Here is a 23,738-nt window from a genome sequence, read left to right as displayed (position 1 = left end):
GCTCCGCCGTTAATAAACAGCAATTGAATGACGTACCGTCTGGATAAATCAGATAGCAATATCAGCGACATTTAACTTACGCGAAACACAATAAGAAGCTGTAAGGGTGACTTACCTTGCTCCGGAACTCAATCACCTTGACGTTGCCAGTGCCTTCCCCGTTCCAGCTTATGCGCACTACTGCGTCTCAAGGTAAAAAGGCACGGATACGTGAACATGTTATGTCTTTATTACACGTCTGATAAAAAAAACTGTACACATCTGTCGGTGAGAGAGTTCCTGGCACATGAAATCGCCTGCTCAAATAAAAACAAAATCACTGCTGTACATGTGGGGCCGAGGCTTGAATATGCAGACTCATGGAAGAGATTCATGACAAGGTGGGGTTTCTTGTTTATTTGTTTGATTTGAGGAAGGCAACGTTACAGTAGCTAATGGCAAGGGCGAAATAAGTGGTCGTTGCTTGCCACCTTTGAACTGATATTTTACTAGAAGCATTTTTTTAAAGAGCAGATAGCAACAACTCTAAGGCTAAATGCTAATGTATTATCCTTGAACTTCCGCTGCGTAAAACGACGTGTGTGACCTCTGACCCTGCCTTTGACCTGACCAGTTGTTTCCAATGTTTAGGAAGAAGAGCGGCAGACATGAAAAGCGCACGCGTAATGGCTGCTCTGGAAACGACTTCAGTGCGATGTCCCGTCATGGGACTCCGCTGAAGTCTTCTTCCTGGCCCTCTTTCTAGACATGCGAATTGCAACTTTTCCCGCGGGAAGAACTGCATCGCAGCGGAACAAGTAAAGGCCGGGTTTAGATTGCGCAATCTCTGACTTCCAACTTCAGGTTCTGAATTTACCCGGATTTTAGCTGCACGCATAATAGCTTCATCAGTGGTTTCATCAGCAGAGTTGAAATAACCAAACGGTGCTGTCTTCTATCCTGTTTTTTCACGCACGGTCACTTTGAAATCTGCACTCAGAACGTTCAAATGAGCAATTTGAAAATTCCACCCTTTTACGGTCATTTTTTTCTTCCTTAGACGGGTTGGAGTACGACTACAGCAGCTAAGGTGTTACATTAGTCCAGCTATTTTGTAAGTATGGTAGTTTCGCTAACTTGCGCGACGCGTGACGCCAGGTCGCGGGTTAGAAAGGCCTCGGGGTGAAAGCGATGACTTATATTCGCCCTGTTTAACGAGCTCTACTATTTATATTTATGATCAACAGCTTCAACCGAGCAAGGGTGGTTGAATATCTTAAATGTGTCGTAACCGAGGCTAAGCAATACCCGATACTAATGAGCGTAGCTATGGGCGTCGCGAAGAAAGCAGACAGCGGAAGCATTCTATGTTCAATTAAAAGCAAGTAATAGCAGAAGTAAGCAAGTTCTTAGAAAAAATGGAATGAAATGATGATCTCACTAGTGAAGGTAATCTAAATATCTCGGCCACATAAACTCTAAACTATCCGATATGGTGACATTATTCGCTGAATGTGGGAATGATCAGTCCGTCCTACCGACGCACACTCCTCGCTTCGACAGTTCGTGCACGGAGGATCAACATAAATAAGCAGCGCCGAAAAAAATAAATGCACGCACAAGCACTCGCAGCGTGTTCGATCTCTTTGATGGGCGGGGGGAGTGCGCGGGGACGTTTCGGATCGGGCGGGGAGCACTTTCACACTTCACTGGAGGGACATCCGTTCTCAGCGTCCAACGTCAGGCCCTCGTTGAGTTTGCAGAGCTGCTCCTCCACCGCACCGTTGGCATTCGCATAGGCGGCGCCGCCATTGTAGTAGCCGGACACGCCGTCAGCCGCCGCAACCGCGACATCGGTGGGCGATGGCCCGTACGAGACTCGCAGCGGCCTCGCTTGACTGCTCGGCGTCGAAAAGCGGTGCACGTGGCTCGAGTAAGGGGGCGGATGCATTGGCCTCGGCATTAGCGGCGGTTTGGCGGGCTTGGGGTGCGTCGGAGGCGGTGTCACCGGCGACGTTGCCGGCGCTTGCGCCGTCGGCAGGTCATCTTTGCTGGCGAGCACGGCGGGAGATTGACGGGAGCCACTACCGCACGTACCGTTGGTCATGACGGGAGGCGACGGCGAATGGTTCGGACTGACCTCTGCCTTCTCCTTCTCTTCGTCCTGGAAGTCTTCCTTCTTGAAGGCCGCTGTCAGGTCCGCGTGGCTTTTGCAGTTCCGCGCTATCGCGGGCGACGTCGTCTGGTCCGACGGGCTGCAACGGACTTCCAGTTCCCACCCTCCGTCTGTTCGACCCGCAGTCGAGGGAGGATGCTGCTGAAGGAGCAGCGCTGCCGGGCTGGTTCTCTCAACTGGCTTGTCCCACAGCGAATACTTCGGCTTCGCGCCGAGTTTCTCGAAGTCTTGCCGACTGCCGCCTGCTACGCGGCTTGCTAAGTGTGCCGGAGGGGGCGGGAGACCCACTTCGTTCCCTATCAGTCCCGACGGCGGATGCATCAGAGGTACGCGCACGTTCACCGCGTGACCGTTTGTCACCTCCGCGAGTTCCTCTTCTTCGTCCATCCCGTTTAGGTCGTGCAGGACTTCTTCGGACTTGGCCCTGGCGACGCCGTTGTAGAGGCCGTGGTGCTTAAACCTGCGGGGAAGGTGTGACCAGTTGGGAAGTTCGGTCAACCCGCTCCTGGCGTCCGCGCTCTGGCCCAGCGGGCTCCGGCGGAGGCCGGCCTGCGCGACTCGCTCCTGCACGTAGTCCTGGAGTTCAGACCTGAGCGCCGTCCGCTGGTCCTCCTGGCGGCGTTCGCGGTCAAGCCTCTCGCGGAGGGCGGCCCGTTCGACTCTCTCCTGGCACTCGGTCTTCTCGGCGGCCAGCTTCTCGCGCACGGACTGGTTGAGGTTGAAGAGCTGGTTGCGCGTCTTGCGCTCCAGGTGCGCGATCTTGGCGTTGAGGTCTTCGTGCGCGTGGTCTATGTGGTCTATGAGCTCCTGCTTGTCGGCCTCGAGCTTCTTCTCCACGTTGTGGAAGAAGGGGGCGCAGTAGCACGTGTAGCCCTTGCCCACGGGACCCTGCAAAGAAGGGTGCCCAGGAGAGAGACAGGTGATTCGTGTGTTGAGAGGCAGGAGTGTTGAGAGGTTCAGCGCACATCTAGTTATCAGAATACAGTACCACTTTAACTTTTGATGGCACGAAAAACGCAGAAAAATTAATGCGTGAAGGTGGAAACAAACAAGTACGGCAGCTGACTAGCTGCCATGCTGGTTTCTTAATAACTTAATAACTAAGAACGTCGGGGACCTGGTCGTGGTTGTGGAGGGCTTACCTTTCGGATGTTTCCGGCCAGGTCGAGGAAGTACTGCTCCCCCTTGCTCAAAGGCTCAGGAGGCAGCGTTTCGAGCTTGGGCGACGGGAATGCACTCAGGTTGGGCGTCTGGTGGCAGCCGTACGGGCTCAGCTTGCCCTTGTTCTTCTTGTCCTTCTTCTCGTCGTCGAAGTGGACCTTGTGGCCACGCTTGCTCTGCACAATGCGCGGGAAATTCGAGCCGTGAACGACGTTTTCTCGGCAAAGTTTCTGGCTGTGAACCCACATCCGGTTAGCAACTCAATAAAGTAAGGAGAACATGCCTGCGGCGACACTTGGTACCGTCTGTTGAACCAACCCCCTCTCAATAAGCGCAGCCGTAGAAAGGAGCTTGTTTGTTGCTTACGGTAGAAAATTGCTCAAACCAGTATCTAGGCCACTCTGCCGGCACACGTAGGCCTCTCCCGGCGACGTGAAGCTTGAACCACTACGCGAACGGCTTATCCTGATGGCCTTGTCCTTTGCAAAGTGTTCACCGTCCTAGTATCGCCCTCTCCCGTGCTGAAAGGACACTGATAAGGGACGAAGCTACGGTGACGATGGTATAACGTGCTGTAGTGATTACTCACTGGAGTAATTGATTAAACTGCGCCTGATCGTTTCCTTCGACGATACATCGTACAATATATTATGTATACTCGAGACCAAAATAAACCAGAACAGAGCAAAAGAATGCTTGATTTCCACATTGTTTTACCATAGCTTCACGCTTGACTCCAAGCAGAAGTTCGTCCGCACACCACAAAAGATATCATGACCCGACGCACGTGTAGTGACCAGCGATGACCCCTTCTGGTAATGAGGGACTGTGATGAGTCCTAAATGCACTCTAACTTGTCATTCCTCCGAAAAATAGAAACCTGACCTTATCCTCCATGAATTGCCAGCCCGTGTAACACTTGCATCCCCTGTATGTACTCCGGTGAGAAATGTAGGCTCGCCTTCTTGTGCTTGTCCTTGCGGCCGCCCTTGTTGTGCGAGCTGTCCTTGCTGCCCTGCGAGGTGCCGCTCTCCTTCTCGCGTTTCTTGCCTCCATCGCCGGCTTTCCTCGGCTGGTCGAGCGGCGACGAGGACGAGTCCAGCTGGATCACTTGCGGAGGAGGGTGCTCGATCAGGTCGGCCACCTCGTTGAACTCCTTGCGCAGGGCGATGTCCAGCGCCGTCTCGCCTTGCTGCAAGAGCGTGCAGTTTCGTCTGAGGATCGGTCCCACGGCTGTATGCTTACACTCGCAGTGACACATCAGGCACGCCGCGAGTGTTCAGAAACTTCCTATAGAGACAAATTCTCACGGTTAGAGCAGTGCTTTAATTGGATATTCGTTGTCAAGGCGTAGCCAGATTTGTATAGCAAGATGACAGAGTCATGTATTGTGACTCATGTATGACTCATGCATAGTCACAAAAAGTGCAACGGATCGTGTCCACGTGTGAGAACAGGATATTGTAATATATATGAATAGCGAAATGTACAGTCGGTAAAACGCTTGACGATAACAGTGATCTCAACTCCATCTACTAGTTACATCTGAAAACTGCCGAAGCAGTATATTTACGACCGTGTTGGAAGCAAACAGGGCGAGCTTAGACTTCAGAACACCGCAGTAGTTTTGTTCAAATCCGGCTCGGGTGAGGCAGGTCAAGGCTGAAAGTACGAAAGCTGTGATATAGAAAAGTGTTTTATCGACTGTACTGGCTCGTGCGGAACGCAACTGCCGGCACGCAGAATTACTGAATAATATATTTTTTTTAATTTTGATGGTGGGAGGGGGGCTAAATTTGAAAATGATTTGAAATTGATTCGTATAAGATCCGCTGCTAGACTAAAACATAATTTAGGTCGGTGCCTCCCTTATGCAGCGGCAGGCCAAGTGTGAGCAGCTACAGCACATTTCACAGAATTTTCCCCTCCTGCAATGCTACCAGTTAATATTAATAACAATTGTAAGAAGGCTTTACTGCATCTTAGATATATGAGACGTTCACTGCCACTCCTAATTACGCAATGCGTGTGAGTGGACAACACGCCAACTGCACCACTCCCGGAAGCAAAGTACTACGTGCGATTCAGGGAAGCCCAAGAAGACCCCGGCCAAGTTAGCTTACCTTGTTCGTGATGCTGGGGTCGCAGCCGGATTCTAGGAGTATTCTCGTTAGCTTCCGGCGTCCCATGGCCGCTGTGATGTGCAGGCCGCTGTCCCCATTCTAGAGAGGAAAGAGCAAGATCATTATCTCAAATAAGTGCAGCACTCTTATTTTGGTCTAATGTATCTTAATTTTTATCTATCACATTCCGACGCCTTGGTAGTGGCAATGCAGACATTCCCTTCGAAAGCAACATTTCTGAGGCGCACTCCCTATCGTACACCGCAGGATAAAGTAGACTAGGGGTAATTTTCGATTATTTGTATCGGACTTACCGCGGGTAGACTACGGGTAGTACGAGAATTTTCTCGCCACAGAACTATATGGGAACAACTAATGTCGGGTTGCATCTAGGGCAGTCAACGGTGACTTCGGGACTAGGGACAGGAGATCCCGAGTGTTTTCGTTAACAAACGCATTTTAAGTTAAACCTCGTGGAAACGTTTAGCATGTATGAAGATGCCGCTCTGTATTCACTAGAGGACAAAAGCCGATCACTGCACTCTATCTCGGAAGTTGTATAAGAACCGCGTTGCATACGTAGCTCCTCAACGCGTAGAAAAGTCTCAACAGTGTCGAACACCCCTGAATAAAACAACCGGTACACGCAGAACAAACTTACCGATTACTTGCGGTGTAACAGTCGTTAATAAAAAAAATCAGCACCTATACAGCTCAGAGGTTCTATTTTTTTGCTATTACCAGAGAACACCGTCTTTCCGGTGAATCAGTCGACGGCTTCGCACGTGAATAGGGCTCTAATTGCTAGCAAACCACTCGCACTGTTCTGGACACGCGAAGTGGCTGTGCCCACCTTTAGGAAGCACTGATGAAATGAGCTACTGAACGAATGAGATAGCGCTAATGAGCCAACGGGCAAGCTCTGATTGGCGCTTTTCCGTTGCCAGGGACGAGGCTGTAACATGCGGAATGGAATCGAGCGAAGCGAAGCGCGACTCACCTTGTTCACTTCGCTGGCGTTGCAGAAGGCGCTGATGAGTATCCGGAGAACCCCGGCGTGACCGTAGCGCGAGGCCGTGTGCAGGGGCGTGTCGCCGTACTGTAATAAAGCACAGCAAACTAAATTCCGTGCGAAATTTTCGTCGAACGCTTCGTACGAAGCTTTGTCAAACAAATGTCGTCAAAAGTTTCGCCGAAATTTTGCGCAGTGCTTCGACAAAGTTCGTCAAAATTTTCGTACCAAATTACGTGCAAGGCTTTGTCAAAGTTCGAAAAAAGTTTCGTCCGAAGTTTTTTTTTTGCAAATTTCGTCGTTCAAATTTCTTTCAAAGTGTCGTGCGCAGTTTCGTTAATGTTCGCCTATAGTTCGTCAAACAAAGTTGTTCGAAGTTACGGGCGCAGTTCGTCAAAAGACGTTTAAAGTTCATCAAACAACGCCGCAAAGTTTCGCCAGAGCGAAACTTTGAACCCTTGTACATACCTACCACAAGCACCCGAATTAACTCTTAAAATAGGCGCCGGTATTTTATCACCACGTGATTTCGCGATCATTCCAGGCTACAATGATCGAAGAACTGTGCTTCTTTCTAAAGCAACGCTTATCAACCCCATTCGTCATAATTTCCAGCAGTTTCATTTACATAGTGAAGCGACGACGTCGGCGTCAACATTACTGCGACTTAATAAGGGCACTTGTATCACTACACTTCAGATGACAGGATACAGTGTATATACTGCATGCGTTGCAAGGTAGAAATTGGAGCCGAAGGTTTCTCCTTCAAACAGTGCTATAATAATAGTGCATAGTCGTTAACAGTCGTGCGAGGACTACACAGACCCACACCTCAGGTTCCGCATGTTGCCGAACAGCAGTGAGCTGAAGTAACTAACGATGATGGTGGGTGGTGGGCCATTATGAAAGATATATTCGTTGGTCCATCCATATCCTTTCCCAGTAATGCTACGACTTTCTGTGTTAAAGCTTGGGAGCGAAAAGACGACGCGTCCACAGAGGCGCCGATGAAAGCGCCGCAGCGCGAGGCAATTTGCTTGGTATTTATTGCCCATTCTGAAGGGGGAGCCAGAACGAATGAGTAAGGTCGTAGATACCGGCCATTCGAGCGCGCAATTATAGAGACACGAAGCGCGTGTAAGACAGTCCTCGTAGAGGTCGTCCGGTTTGTTTTGTCGCCTATAAATTCTGCCTCCCGCTCACCTGTCCCTCCCTGGAATGGATGCAGCAAAGCTTGCTTCTTCCGACACTACAAGTCATGTTTACTGCTTAGTGTATGCGCAAGGGTCTTAAACGGCTGAAGCTAGTAGCCGACTCGACCAGCTGTAAAAGAGCGGTTTCAGTGGCTTCATCGCATTCAGTGGCTACGCTCTTGGCGAGCACGATTACTGGGAAATTTGGTCGCCAGTGGTCTATGATAGTATAAAGGCGAACGAATTTATCACGGCCGCGTTTACGTTGCTCTGCCATTGAGCTGAGTGCCTCTCCCCCCTACGCTCTCTCCTTCCCCTCTCAAATTTCTCTCCCGTCTTTGCTGAGGAGGAGGGAAGAGAAAATTTGTTTTCCTTCTTCACGTAGGCCACCATTTCGATCCGGCTTTTTATGTTTTTGTATTAAGATGACGTATACAGTACAACTGATAATGATGACGATTGCTACTGGTTTCCCCTTTGTAGCGGGGTGATGACGTGTCATCCTACCAAAAATGACTAATATACCTATGTTTTATACTCTTCGTTTAATAATAGCGCTGCTTAGGTCAGGTACAAAAAGCTTATTACGCACAAAATACTTTTTTTTTCCTGTAATAGGTGGCAGTTGTCCTAGGCAATATTCTCCTCTCTGTTTTTCGTCCACCAGCATTCTAATCTTCTTTTCGTCGCCTCGACAGCCTTGAAGTTAACTTCCTCTGTGCTACCCTTGAATCCTAGGTCTTCTGGAAGCCGAATATTTCCCTCATGTAGATTTGGATGGATACCCTAGCATTCTAACACTATGTGCCGCATTGTTTTTTTTTTTCCGCAGACCACGCAAACCCCATCATTTTGTGAATACTTCTCCACAAAGCTCTTCGTTCGCAAGCAACCTGCTCTAGCCTCAAAAGGCAAAGCACTGCACTGGGAATTATCGTAGAAATTTTTCTTTCTTATGACCGATTTCGCAGCCCTGTACATCACTAATGACTTTCTAGGTTCCATTTTTTCTCTCCATTTATCAGTTGCTATCTGCCTTGCCTCTTTTTTGGTTACCTTGGCTGTTCTGGATTCTCCTATGCTCTTTCCGTATTTCGTCGTTAGCCTTCTAGTCTTCCTTAACCACTGCATGCCCACGCTTTTCTTGAATAAGCACCTAAAAACCTTAGCCGTCCACCTACGTTGATCCATTGCTCTCAACCTCCCCTCGAAACATTCTTTACTCCGCGCTTCTCGAACTTCAAACGACGCCCAGCCTATCTCTCCATACTCCAGAAAAAGCTGTCTTCCCTGCAATGCATTTGTATTAAGAAATAAAGAATGCTCTAAGAAGATGAGGGTTCTCTGTTTAGAAATACAGCCGTCGACTTTGAGATCAGCGGAAGCTTGGTCTTTGTAAGCTGTCTTTCTCACAATATGTGTTGAACAGTGAAGCCTGCTTACAAAGAAAAAATTGGCGGCAATGGGCACGGTCGCTGTAGAAGGAGACCACCGACGACGATCGGGCCACGGACGGCAAGCGTAACCGCATTGCCCAGCGGGAACACAAATACTGCGAGGCGGAAGACGCAAGACGTCGGTGTGGCTGCAATCCCGATGAACGCTTCCCCGAAGCGAAGCACGGTTAGAGCGGGTGGCCGACCAATAATGGACAGATACTATAGCTCCTCCGGTCATCTACCTTCACAGAGTGGCATGGCATTAAATTTTTTGACACCTACTGAAGACACAGGGAAGCCTTAGCAGTAGTGGGGAGGGGGATACTACTTAAAAACACGTAAAATGGAAGTAAAAGAAAGTCTTTATTTGAGCATTTTTTGCAATAAAAAACGCTGAGCATCTCGGCCCTCAGCCATCTGGTTAAAAAATGGGAAAATGCACATGTACGGCTAGCGCTGTTGTTATAGCATAGATTCTGCACTTCTTACTCTAATTGCATGCCAGGCCTCATCATTCACCAAACTGGCACCTTTGGCAATTCTGAGTTGTCGTTATGCGGCGTTGTGTTGACGCCCACTTGAGGAGACTCTTAGAGTGTAGCGCCGAATAATAGCGTTTGCCAAACCTTCACCAGATCCACAAGAACAGCTAAATCCAGCCGATTCATTTAGACTACCATCCTACTTGCGCTTAGAGTACCTTAACCGCACAGCGAGAATCCTAGCAGTACTGCCAGCATACTAACAGCACTGGTAGTGTCCAAACCGCATTATCCTAACCGCGCTTCCCATATCGCTTCGCTGTGATATCGCCGAGAAACAGTGGTACTCGCTATACCCGTACTATATTAAACGTACCTTGTTCACTTTCATCTTGCAGTAACCAATGTTCACTTTCATCTTGGGCTCTGCAGTAAAGCTAACCAGCAACTAACTCAGTCTCAGAGCACAGCAGAGGAAAACACGATCTTGCACAACCGTACAGACAGGTAATTGGTTAATGCGGACGGCCATGCTATCCACTCCGCGCACATGGCGTCCCTGGGAGAAGGTTATTCGGGGCCTCGCTAAAGGCGGAAACATGCGTGAGAGAGCGCTAATTCACAGCTGAGCACCATTAGCGTCACACGGGCCGCGAATTCGTGGGGCGTGGCCACGGGCTCGACGTGTTCGAAGGGCCGGCCGGAACGATTCCTAATGTCCGCTGCCCGTGTCGTAATCGCCCGGAAATACAAGTTCTCTGATCTTGCTAGCACGACGCCTCTGGGCGTCATCGCTTCTTATTGCTGCGGGTTCCTGTCTTGCGAAGCGAGCGCTATCTTATAGTAGAGACGCGCTGCATTTGTGTTCGTGGGAATGGTGACTTGTAGTTCATTGCCGGGCGAAACATCCTCAAGGCCAAAGATCTGCCGCCATGTACGATACGTGTCGTCCGCACCTTCTTCGTTACGGAGCGTTGCCAGGCATGTTGGTTATCCTTGGTACTCTACACTGGTGCGCAACCTAGAAGGCGTTTTAATCAAATCACAGGGAAAATTACGCATTGGCCTTAGATTTCTTCTGTCTAAACCTATGTGAGAACTTGTGATATGTCACGAGTTCAAATTGGTGTTTTGAGCGCGGGAGTTGATCCTGCGCACCTTCGCATTTATCAATCTTGAAATAATAAAGTGGCGTATGCTCCCAATCGAGACCGTGTGCACGTTAATTGCGTTTTTTCGGCACGTCGTTTGTCCATATCTGTAGTGTCTCTCTGTATTGCCAATTTGCTGAATGTTTAACTCCATTTTTTATATATATTTATCCTTCTGAACTTGCCCTGTGTGTTATATATACGCTAACGTCAACCTTCTCTGCTATCCTCCTATTCCTATATATTGGCAGAAGGTACTCGACAATGTGACTGCTGCATCGGTTGCTGTTTCTGCTTCGAATTGTCCGTGGCGTCACATGTTCCGTGGCGTCACACAGGGACTTCAATTCCCAATGCAAGGCAGATCATAACCCAAGCAGTGATAGCATTTTAGTGAAAAGACAGCGCTAAAAAGACAGGACAACAAAGGACAAAGGACCACGGCGCCGTGGTCCTGTGTCCTTTCTTGTCCTGTATTTTTAGCGCTGTTTTTTCACTCGTAATCATGAACCAACCAGCCCAAATGCGTAACTTATTGCAGCATTGTAGTATCTGCAACGAATGCTGCAGGGACGTGTCGGTACTAACTCCTCGTTGCACATACTAAAGCACCCATGGCAGATGCCTTTGATGACTATTGAGCGTACCCTTGAGGTCGTCGGAAAGGGTGCTGTATGGGAACAAGCCTAGTGTTTTCAATAGCTGCGCTTAAAAGTACAATCAAGGGGACAACAGCACGAAGGAAGGAAAATAAAGCTGACACGAGGCAATGAAGTGTTGTACCTCTGCTCGTGGTTTATCGTCCGATAATTGTATCTCGTATGCACCAGCTTCCCCACATTAAGGTTTATTGACAAGCCTATGCGTTCCAGACGATCCTACTTACTGCTTCGAGATCGCATATGTTGAGCCTTGTCTTCGCGTTGCGTCATTGTTTAATAACAAAACCACCCAACAAACTCAAATTCGTACGCTATGTACTAAAAAGACTAGAGCCTTCTAGATTTTTTAGTACATACGTACGAATTTGAGTACCCATTGCAACCCCCCCCCCCCCTCCCACTTTCTTGCTCGTTGTATCTTGCTTTCACAGCACTGACGTTGTTGCTGCATGTGCCGAGCACGTAACCCGCAAGCCCATGATGCTTGGACGCGAGGATCTGATTCCGATCGGTAGGCTATAGCGCCGCAGTCACAACAATTTTACGATCTCCGGCGCCTCCGCGAAATTCTCGAGGGTATACGATCCTGCAAATATGCCACGGCCCGGTATCGTATCGACCTTCGAATCTTCACGGCCACCGAGAGCCTTGTATGTGGCTTCCGGCACTTGCGCAACATGGTGCACTCCACCGCCCGTGTTTTATTTTTGTTCTGTTTTTTTTTTTTTTTTGTCACGGTGCAGACGTTTCGGGGACAATAGCACAGATTAAGCGATTGCAGCAATGCTGAGAATTTTTGTTGTACGGGGCTCGACAGAGCTTTTAATTCAGACACGTGGCGGAAGTGGCTCCGCACTAACAAGGTTTTACTGTATTAAGAAGGCAGTCAACATCCGTCTGTACTAGAAAGAAGAAAAAAACGTCTGAGAGCACCGAAGACTTCGTAAGTGCTCTTGCGAAAGCATTATTGGCCAATTGAATGCCTGGGACGCTTTGCTTCTTTCCCGCGTTCTCCAAGGGCTTCGCTCTCAAGCTGCTTGACACGATTTATACGCCTCGTTATACGCCTCGATCTTCGTTATACGCCTTCGTTATACTTCGTTATACTTCGTTATACGCCTCGATCTTACGCTTTCGAATGGCTTCGATCTCTCTCCAACATGTTTCGCCGCTGCTCATTCCTGCCGCTATCTATGGGGGGAGTTGACGACGACGATGGTTGTGGATTCCGTTGTCGGTCTGTTTGCCCGCTTGTATTGCCATCTTACGCTAGCGTACTTCATCTGCGGTGTACTTGCTTGGGCGGAGACCTTTCGCTACTGCCGAGTTAAGGCACGTGCTATGGAACATTTCGCACTATGAAAAACCTCGCGCCATGGAATGCTTCAAAGACACCGACGCCGGCTTTCTAGCTCAATAGACAATTTAATGCTGTCGCATTAATACCGTATACGTGAGAAAGGAGAAAAGAGAAAAGAGAAAATAGAAAAGAGTATACGTGAGAAAAAAAAAAAAAAAGGCTCTTACGTTGTTCTTGATGTCCGGTTTGCAGCCAGCGAGCAGGAGGATTCTCGTGCTTTGGTTATGGCCGTTCTGACAGGCCAGGTGCAGTGGGGAGAAGCCGCCCTGCAGGGGAGGGAAAAGAGTTCATGGATAGGTACTGATTCCATGCGAGGTGGAATCGATGCCCACAACTACATTTCTTCAAGTAAACTACCACCATCACAGGGTAAACTGCATGGTCATGGAACATTAAGTGGTGCAGTTTTGTGTATCGATGCGAGTGCTTTATGTGCGGTCAATAAGTCGTGCTGCCGTAAGGAGTTCATTGTACAAAGTGAACGCACCACCGATAAAGAAACTCCTAATTTAATTCAAGCAGTGAGCATGCACGGCAGCCATTTTATTAATTAGGTATAATGGGCCAAATAAAGTCAGAACATTTCGATATATTCCAATGATGCGAACAATCTAAACCCGGCCAATAAGAGTATTAATTACTACATTTAGTTATCAAACAACCGAAACAATGGGCTATTAATTTCAATAAATTGTAAAACGGTTCATATGTGCGTCGGGCTCCTCTATTTTAGGCCAGTTTGGCTGGCACCATTTAACACCACCATTAAGGCAGAAAATTGATATGTATGATGGCGATACAAGACCAGCTAGTAAATCATATTAAATAACGTTTCGTCCACACTATTTTTTTCCAGGAGATTTGACCCAAGCATCTACGGGCTTACCTTGTTTTTTATGTACACGTTCGCCTTGTGCTTGCAAAGAATCTCGATCGTTCGACTGTAGCCCTTCCAGGCCGCCTCGTGCAGTGCTGTGTTCCCGTGCTGCGTAGAAAGATCAATCAATCAATCAATCAATAAATCAATAAATCAATAAATCAATAAATCAATCAATCAATCAATCAATCAATCAATCAATCAATCAATCAATCAATGGCATGTTAACAAACTGTCATCTACATTACTGTCATAGCTAACTCCTTGACTAATCGTGCGCAAAGGTATGGGTGACTCCAGAAAGTTTGTGTTTACGAAAAATAATAGTGTTGGGTAATAATCGTTTCAAGTGCAACTCCAAGTTGACTCAGTAGTAAAAGGTAGTTCAAAAATGGCAGCATCTCCCCTCCGTGGATGATAGCGAGGGTGCGGAGTACGGGGACTCGAAATGACATCCAAGTTGCGCCCCGAGCGACATCCGATTTGCGCCACGACCGCCATTCGATGTGAGCCGTGAGTTGCACGTTGATTATGCCCGAAATGAAACTGCAACTCACGGCTGAAATTGAATTTCGCTTGATTTTCGCTTGATGGGGGTGTGCGCATGGATGGACGCGGACGGACATTGGGGATGTGCTAAGGTACTCCGCACCGTTACAGGCGAGGGAGTAAGCCGTTTGAACCTCGGGTACTAACTCACGGTCGTAGCCCAATCGGTAAGACGACTGACACTAGCTCTGTCTGGTCTACCCGAAACAGGCTCGCATCCTGCCGGTGCCGGTGCCTGTGTGATTTTTTGCGATTGTAAATGCTATGCGTACGACACGCGGACGGACATTGTGCGGTCCTAAGTTACTCCGAACCTATAATTTCAGTTTTGTGCATCCTATCATTTATGCAGATACGTTAGCTGTCAACTCGTTGACGAATACGATGGCGACAAATGTAAGGGTTTACACTTAGCTCCTCGGGAAATATATTTCGCCGATGAAGGCGATGGCAGTGTTAATCATTAGCTTTCGAATCCCACAGACAACGCCAGTATGCGAACGCCTGGATGTCTGCTATTCGTGGGGCACCGAAGTTAATTGTTCTAACTGCTTGGTGCTGACAAAGTTATACCTACAACGCCAGAACAAGACCGCCGGCAAACCCAACGGCGACAAGCAGGAACCGTATGCCGTGAATTACCACGACACCAGAGTCAAACCAAAGCTCAGGAGACAGTTGCTTTATAGTCACAATTTCAAACTATCCGTGGACGAAAGTAGCCAGTAGCCCAAATTTTAACTGTAAATTAGCGTGCCGAATTTCAAAGCAATTGATATGGTACACGTTGTACACAAACACGGACCGATGAAGTGGCACGTCTTTCACAGCCGCATTGCCCGCATACTTCGCCTAAGTGCACGCTGTCACGTCCAAAACGAACCGCGACGTTTACAAGTGCCTAAAGGTACCGCCAGTTCCACACGCCATCTCATCCAGCCCCGCTAGCCACAAAGTGCGCTGACTGACGTCTGCGCTTCGACGCCTTCGTCTTCGCCGAGAAGAGTGTGATATGCGTACAGGCGGCCTTGGTGATGCGGAGGCGCTGGACGAAGAGAAGGTGCTGGGAGCTCATTCCTAAAGCCAGCTGGAGTGGCTGTACGTCAGTGTTGCCTGGAAATCAGAGCGCTTTCCGAAGACAGCAAATAGGCTGCAGTGACATTTGCTTCACATCTACTTCTTGCTTCTGCCTTCGCTTCAGTTTTGTTATCCTTCCTTCCTTATTTCATTCTTTCAGTCATTCCGCATTTGTTTAAAAGCCTTAACTCTGCCAGAGAGAAGTCGTACTTGGTGTTGAATGAATGAATGAATGAATGAATGAATGAATGAATGAATGAATGAATGAATGAATGAATAAATAAATCGATAAATAGACAAGCAAATAAATAAATAAATAAATAAATAAATAAATAAATAAATAAATAAATAAATAAATAAATCCTCCATTCTCATTCCGCTTGGTGCAGAAATAGGTGGACACAAGCAGTGTTTAGAAAGAAAATGGCTCGGCACCACCATGATTCGTATTCTTCGGCATCATATCAACCGCGGACCTTGAAATGTGCCTCCAACAGAGTGCACTGCCACTCCGTCGACGCGTCGAGATCCTTTGAAATGGCCGCAATCACAGCAGGGCTTCATTCCTGCGTGTCATGCGCGTCAGCCTCGCTCCCCCATAGGAGCTACGACGGTGGCCGCAGAGCGTGCTCGGGCCGGGAGGGGGCCACGATCGCACAGAGCTCTGCATCCCTCGTCGCTCCGATGGAATGAGAGAAGAGGGCGAGTGGGGGGAGGCCATCTTGTCGGGGTGGCCATTTTGTTTTATGGTCGTCGTGCATGATCGTAAAGGAGGCAAGGACGCGAGACGACACGCCGGTGTGCGGAGATGACATTAAGGAGTGGTGGGGCCCGCGCACTTTGCTCGGACGACCGCTGGGCTCAGCGGCCAGTTTCGAAGCCTAGGCCCTGCTCTTACGGGTCTTGCGGCGACCCATCAGCTGGGAGAGGGATGGGTTAAAAAAAATGGGAAATCTCCACTAGCAACGTGGGGAGGGGCGAAGCATGCAGTATATAAGTGTATTCTTGGCGCCTTGGTATGCGGTAGAGGTATGCGGCTTTGCTGTAAAATTCTCGTGTCTTTGAAGCACGAAGCGTTCTAGCGCGAGGTGCTGGACAGAGAATGACCGCGTGTGATCTTTCAGTCCGTGTTTCTGCCCACGGAGATGAAACGTTTTAGCGCGAGGCATTGAAAAACGAGTGTCCCAATATTTTAGCGCCGTGACTACATGAACCGACGGTGACCACAGGAGACGCCGACAGCACGAGCCCAGAAGGGGCTTCGCCTCTAAAAAAGTCCCCTCAATCTCTCTTTTTCTCTTTCTCGTCGTAGATACGTGTCATTTCCTTGGTTACAGGAGGGCGGCGTGGTATCGTGAGTGCTGCTGTTATCTGTTTGCGGGATGCGAATCCGAGTTACGCAATATGCCCGTGTTAAAATACAACGTCACACTCATTTTTCGTTGTACGACGCAGCAGTTCTCTACTAAAATTGTCGCCTGCCCTCGAATGCCTAAAAATACCGTCCATGATTGTTTACCTTCGGCCCCCAAAATTTGCGCACACTGCGTCAGCACAAACAGGTTATCCTCTTAGCGTTACACTCTGTTAACACGCACAGGTTACTGTCGCAGAAGCGTCCGCCTTATCTAAATCTATTTTTCCGCTCCCCGATGATCGTTTTCCGCAGCCCATCCGTTTCTTCCGCGCCATCATTTATCAACTACGAGTAATGCTAAGTAGAATGGCAGATACGGAGCACTTTGGGAGCAACTTTTTTGCTTCGCCTGAAGCAGACACTTTCCAATGGCAGATCGAGAGCGCCGTCGCTGCCGAGATGGCTCCGTGGAGCGAGAAATGTTGCTCCCCCTAAATCAGCGGAGTCGACCGGAACTCGCGAAGACGTTTTCATTTCTCGTGACGTGGTCGCCGTCCACTTCCGCTCGACTCCCCTTTTCGAATTTCCATGGCACCCGCTTCGGCAAATACGCGCTACGGCCACAGTCGCAACGGCATAACAGAGGCTGGACGCCATGTTCGTTGCTTTATACTTAACGAAAGCAAGTGAGACCGCTGTAACAGGGAAACAAGTGTCGAGGAGCCCAGATGGAACAACGACTGGGTGCACATGGCGTATAAACGAGCCTTCGGCGTTTCTTTCTTTTTTCGGCTACCTAAAAAAAGCCGATATAACTTTCGTCACGGGCGCCGTTGGAGACCGTCGACGCTACTGAAGTCCCTCAATCGGCAAAAAAGCAGATGAAGGAACTTTAGACGAGACTCGACAAGAAGAAAACGCTTGTGGTGAAGCAGATGTTAATGAACGGACCCGTCATATAGGCTGCCGTGAAATTTCTGTTCCCGTCGTGCTTCGGCACTTGCTCCCGGTGGACTGCGTGCGTTCCAAAGACAGTTAAGGAACACCTGCTCTTCGAGAAAGCAGAGTGCTCTGCGGCTGAACTCTGCGACGGCTCCCGATCTGCCATTGGAATTAAACAAAACTACCCGCAACACCTACTTCACCCCACATCGAATAGGCTGCGGTGTCGTCAACTCGCAAAGGTTCGTTGCATTATGGTTTCCATCTATTGCACTTTCGTAGTTTGCGCTGCAAAATTCGTACGGAACCTGTAGAAAAAGCCGTGTATTTCTAATTCTCGTTTAACTCTCGGTTTTCCGTGCAGTGCACTTGGAGAAAATCATCTGTGCTTTTAACGAAGTACCTTTTATAACGAAGTAGGTCTCCTGTCCCGAAACGTTCGATATATGGAAAATTTACTCTGTGTCGCTTTATAATGCGGTTCGTGCCCGCATGCGCCAAGCATGCTTAAGCGGGCGGCCTGGAATATGAAATTCATATCCTGATAGAGGCATGCGCCTGGTTGGCGCGCGTTTGACACCGGAAAACTACCTAAAGCAGTTTAAAAGCATCCCGAATGAAATCATAACAGGCGAAACCAACCGAAAACGATTAAAACAACCACAATCGAAAAAAATAAAAAGAAAGCAATCATGCGAATATGCCGTCGCTCAGTTAGCTACGGGGCAGTTGAAACCGACATAAAAGGGAAAAAAATACCAAACTCTCAAAGAACCTGAACCAAGGCCCACTTGATCGCAGATAAGACCACACTAGTGGCCCACAATATTCATGGAAAACAGCAGAAACCGACATAAAAATGCGTGACCACTTAAACGTACAAAATGAGAGCTGGAACTGACTTCATCATCATCATCATCATCACCAGCCTGTCTACGCCCACTGCAGGGCAAAGGCCTCTCCCATTATTCTCCGATTACCTCGGTCCTGTGCCAACTGTGACCAATTTATCCCCCCAAACTTCTTGATCTCATCTGCCCATCTAACTTTATGCCGCCCCCTGCAACATTTGCCTTCTCTAGGGATCCACTCTGTTACCCTTAATGACCAGCGGTTATCTTGCCTTCGCATTACATGCCCTGCCCACGTCCATTTCTTCTTCTTAATTTCTACTAATATGTCTTTAACACCAGTTTGCTCCCTGACCCACTCCGCTCTCTTCTTGTCCCTTAATGTTACACCTATCATTTTCCGCTCCATTGCCCGCTGAGTCGTTCTCAATTTAAGCTGAACCCTCTCAGTGAGCCTCCAAGTTTCTGCCCCGTAAGTGAGTACCGGCAAGATGCAGCTGTCATACACTTTCTTCTTCAGCGACAATGGTAGGCTGCTATTCATTATCTGAGAATGTCTGCCATATGCACCCCACCCCATTCTGATCCTTCTAATTATCTCTGCCTCATGATTGGGATCTGGGGTCACAACTTGGCCTAAGTAGATATATTCGCTTACCACTTCAACTGCCTCGCCACCTATCTCAAACTGCTGTGCTGTCCCGAGGTTGTTGATTATTACTTTAGTTTTCTGCATATTAATTTTCAGGCCCACGGTTCTACTCTGTTCGCCCAGTGCGGAAAGCATGCTTTGCAATTCGTCCACCGAGTTACTTAGCAAGGCAACGTCATCAGCAAATCTGAGGTTACTGAGGTATTCTCCATTAACCCTTACTCCCACCTGTTCCCAATCCAACGTTCTGAATACTTCTTGTAAGCATGCTGTGAATAACATTGGAGAGATTGTGTCTCCTTGTCTGACACCCTTCCTTATAGGTATTTTACTGCTCTCCCTATGGAGGATGATGGTAGCTGTAGACCCATTGTAGATATCCTTAAACTGACTTAAACTGACTTAAATGGAACTGACTTAAACGGAACAAAATACTGGGAATTTTGTTTACAATGCATCAATGTGCCATAAATAAATAACATGTGTGATAAAAAGAAGTGTGCTAGAAGCAAAACAATAAAAAAAAGCGGCACCTGTGAGGTTTACACCGGGTTTGTATACGATTGCTACCCAGAGGCGGGACCTCTCCACGACGACACCGGAAGGCGGCTAATAGGCGGGGTATAAAAAGCCCGCGTATGCGTGTTCAAACGCGCCCCTAGATGGCGCAATGCGTCATTGGCCGCTCTACGGGATGTGGAATGTGAATGCGCGGTCGGGGCGGGCGATGGCGTGCGCGTGCCTTGGCGGAAAGACACCGGCGAAAGTGTCGCTCCAGGAGCCCTTCAAATAGAAGACGCCAGCGGTTCTCGATCAGCCGGGTGCTGGCGCGTGGGGCCCACCGCTCCTTTCGGGAGGTTGCTGGGAACGGCGGGAGCAGTCTGAGCGCCTGCTGCCGTCCATCTCCAAACTGGCGTAGAGGCTGTTTCCCTTCAACCTCCCATGACGCGCCTTCACCCGGCCCCTACTTCATTAATTAAAACAAAAGGAGTCTGAACTCACCGAAGTTCGCGTCCGTGAGAAGAGGAGTGAGAAGACTCTAGAGATTACAAGCGCCTTCAAACGAATAACCCAAACATCTTCCCACTACGCGAGTTGCAAATGCTGCATGATCCCCAAGCACCCTCTAGCCGAATCAGGGTTCCCAAATCTGGGTCCGCGAGGGAATTCTAGGGGTTCGTAAAGCCCTCCCGAATGCTCCACCTCCTGCCCATTTTATTTTACTTTTGGTCGAACCTTCCAATCAATGCGCTAAGGTGGCTTTGCTTGTGATTTGTACGTTTAATTTCACCGCGCAGCGCAAGTTGTAAAGTTGCCTTTTTGCACAACACGCCGCCTGTGTGAAAAAGCCAGACTCGCAGAAAACAGCATATAATGTAGTAGGTGTTTGGGCAACAAGTTTTAAATGCAAGGGCAAATTCTCTGACAATATCACACGCTTCAGCATGAAAGTCCGACACAAAATGCGGACATTGTATAAGCAGGTGGTCGACTTCAGCTACAAGTTGAAATTATTTGACATTATCACACGGACCAACATGAATCGTCGTGAACTTCCCCTCACTTCTGGAAATCACAAAAGGGGTCCCCGGCACACTCACGGTTGAGAGCCACTGCTGTATCCCATTACCCACGCAGTCTAAATTAATCCTCAGCACTACACTACGGCGCGCCTCATAGCCAAAGTAACTCAGGCACGTTAAACCACCCAAAATCTTCGTTTTAACTATTCAGTTCGTTTAAAAAAGTCTCCGCGGCGTGGTGAACGGGTTACATCGTATCCCAGTCGACAGCCACGACGTGTGTAAACCTCGAGCGGAAGTGAACCGGCTTCGAAGAAGTTCCCAAGGGATGAAGTATGAATACACGCCGCACCCTCTGCAAAAACGAACCGCTCCGCGGGCGTCTCTGGCAGAGGCAGCAGAGAAATCCCGCCCGCATAGCAGCGGGGAGCGCCACAGCAAGTGCCTTTGTTGATGACACTCGCCCTTTCAAATGACTTCCTGCATCCGTCGGCGTGGATGATGCTCCCCTGCCTGCACAAAACTGGGCTGCGCCCAATCCTTTTTTCTCGTTGCTTTATGGCTGCGCAACACCGACTAGCTAGTAAGACCATGCCGCATGAAGGAGAGCCCGACGTTGGTTTTCCAACCACGCTCCTTCTTACGCTGACTTGACAAAGCTGCCCATTTGCGCTTTCCCATTACTCGGGTTCCGGTAAACGTCAGAGAAGCGGCACGAAGAGGAAACGCCACGGCCTTGGTCAAACGGGGTTGGTGTTGGGCTGAAGGCCGTGGACCATCGGTCGCTAAACCCTCGACGGGTGGGTGTGTACCGAGAGTACATACTCTCCGCATGAGAAGCGACTCCAAATCGGCCTTCGTTTTTTCTTGGCGGGCACTTGCCCTTTTGAACCTTTAAAGAGTGACCCCTGCGGGGTGCAGCGGAATGCTTTTACGGGACCCCATCTGATTTCGCGGGATGGCGGCTAGACTCCCTCGCTCGCTGAGAGCCCCGTGGAGTTGAAACTTTGCTGTTTGTGGAGGCAGCTTCTCGGAAATGTGGAGGTGCGGTCGAAGCGAGCGAATGAACCCTTTCTTCGTTGGGTTTCTGTGCTCATTGGGACCGCGCGTACGTACGAAACAGCTGACCATTTTCAGTTTTTCAGCATTAGGGAGGGATTCACGGCTGTTATGATCAAGCTACACAAGCTATACAGGTTAAAGATAGCAGAGGCCTATGCGCCAACAACCAGCTATGATGACGAAGCCGTAGGTAGTTTGAGGACGTCGAATCAGAAATGAAGAGGGCAACAACGCAGTTCACAATTGTGATGGGAGACTTTATCGCAAAGGGCGGTAAGAAGAAAATGGGAGAAATGTCAGCGGGCAACTTCAGAATAGACAATCGCAACAGCCGAGGAGATAGATACACTGGTGTGATTTGCAGAGAGAAATGACGTGAGGTTGATTACAAACGAAAGAACAGGAAATGGGCATGGACAAGTCCAGATGGTTCAACCAAAAATGAAATTGACTTCCTTTTATGTGACAACCCCGGTATCGTGCAAGACGTAGAGGTGCTAAGATTTGGAGCAGCGATCATAGGATGGTTAGATGCAAGCTAAGGCTGAATCTGAAAAGAGAAAGAAGGAAGCTCGTGAAAACAAAGAAACCCCGCATGGATTCAAGTAAGAGCGAGATGGCAGGAGTTTAAAATAACTCTTCAAAACTTATTCTAGCTTCTGAACGAGCAGAACGAACGAAGTCGGTGGAGACAGGCTAAATGACAACCTAACATCGGCACTCAGTGAATCAGCAGCAGCTGTGGAAGAGGCAACATGTAGGGGACAAACTGGAAAACTAAGAAAACGAAGGAACTAATTGTCAAACGTAAGAACACCAAAGCCCCTATTACGGCGGATCGGATTGAACTAACCAAGCTTCGAAACTGATTAACGGAAGTAAAACAATAGTCATTCGTGCATATAACATGGCAGTGATCGAGGAAACGCTCCGAATAGAGGGAAGCTTGAAAGAAACTAAGAGAAAGCTAGCCATCGGCAAAGACAGGATGTGCGCACTCAGAGATGAGCAGGGTAACATTACGCACACCTTCGACGAGATAATAAAGGCAGCAGAACGATTCTACATCAGGCGGCATGCTAGCGACGTTAGACCAGGAGAAAGCACTGAGAGTACAAACTCAAATTACGATGTCCTACTAGTAAATAAAGAGGAAGTTGGAAAGGCTCTCAAAGGAATGAAAATTGGAAAAGCTGCTGGAGACGACGGGATAACCGCAGTTGTTTTGAAGGAGGGAGGAGATATCGTACTGGAATGGCTTGCTGTATTATTTTCGGAATGCTTGAAGACTCAAAAAATCCCCACAGCCTGGAAAAACGCCAACATTATTCTTATTCATAAGAAGGAAGATCCCAAGGACCTCAAGGTTTTAATTCCAACAAAGTACAGACCTATCAGCCTGCTGTCAGTTGTTCACAAGCTGTTTACCAAAGCTATAGTTAGCCGCATAGGTGACAGCCTAGATTCCCAACAACCCTGCGAGTAGACTATAGGTTTAGGAAACGGTACTCAGCCATGAATAACATCCATGTCGTCAATCAAGTGAGTGACAAAGAAAACATGAGTGATAAAACGAGAAATCGTTTGATTCCGTGCCCAACGCAGCCGTTTTAAAAGCAGTAAAAAACCAGAGAATAGAGGAAACCAAGATAAGACTTCTACAAGACATAAGGAATGCACGGGCAGGATAATAACCCTGCACAAGCAAAGCGATAAATTTCCGATCAAAAATGGAGTAAGACAGAGAGATACACTCTTGCCAAAACTATTCACAGCATGTCTGAAGGGGGTATTTAGAAAGCTTGACCGGGAAAACATAGGACTAGGGATAAACGGAGAATACTTTACCCATTTGAGGTTTGCGGACGACAGTCTTACTGAGTGAGACTGCAGAACACCTGCAAACAATACTTGAGGACCTACAATCATAGAGCACGGCCTTGGGGCTAAAAATAGATATGAATAAAGCTAATTAATTAGGAATAAACATGCCAAAAACATTCCACAGCTTAGGAAGCGAAACGCTACGAGAAGTAAAAGAATAAGTCTCGGACAAATGGTAAGTGCTGACCCCAACCATGAGAGAGAAATCGAGCGCAGACTAGGCATA

At 48.4% G+C, this 23,738-nt stretch overlaps 1 protein-coding gene across 1 annotated transcript in view; it reads right to left on the bottom strand.

Annotated features, from left to right (window-relative positions):
* Positions 1-211: 211 nt before the first annotated feature.
* LOC144151367 (uncharacterized) overlaps positions 212-23,738 on the bottom strand; it is a 178,676-nt gene continuing 155,149 nt past the window's right edge. Inside the window, exons 5-11 of the mRNA XM_077682397.1 lie at positions 13,625-13,723; positions 12,906-13,004; positions 6,440-6,538; positions 5,440-5,538; positions 4,278-4,508; positions 3,298-3,492; positions 212-3,043 (exon numbers count right to left, since the gene is read on the bottom strand). Coding sequence (XP_077538523.1) covers positions 1,679-3,043; positions 3,298-3,492; positions 4,278-4,508; positions 5,440-5,538; positions 6,440-6,538; positions 12,906-13,004; positions 13,625-13,723 — 2,187 coding nt within the window. The 3' untranslated portion in view covers positions 212-1,678. The remainder of the gene's footprint in view (positions 3,044-3,297; positions 3,493-4,277; positions 4,509-5,439; positions 5,539-6,439; positions 6,539-12,905; positions 13,005-13,624; positions 13,724-23,738) is intronic.

This window comes from Haemaphysalis longicornis, unplaced genomic scaffold (genome assembly GCF_048455015.1).
Source record: "Haemaphysalis longicornis isolate Haplotype H1 unplaced genomic scaffold, Haemaphysalis longicornis Haplotype H1 scaffold_9, whole genome shotgun sequence".
Classification (NCBI taxonomy): domain Eukaryota; kingdom Metazoa; phylum Arthropoda; class Arachnida; order Ixodida; family Ixodidae; genus Haemaphysalis; species Haemaphysalis longicornis.
The sequence above is the reverse complement of the archived record's forward strand: the minus strand, read 5'-3'. Positions and strand labels throughout refer to the sequence as shown.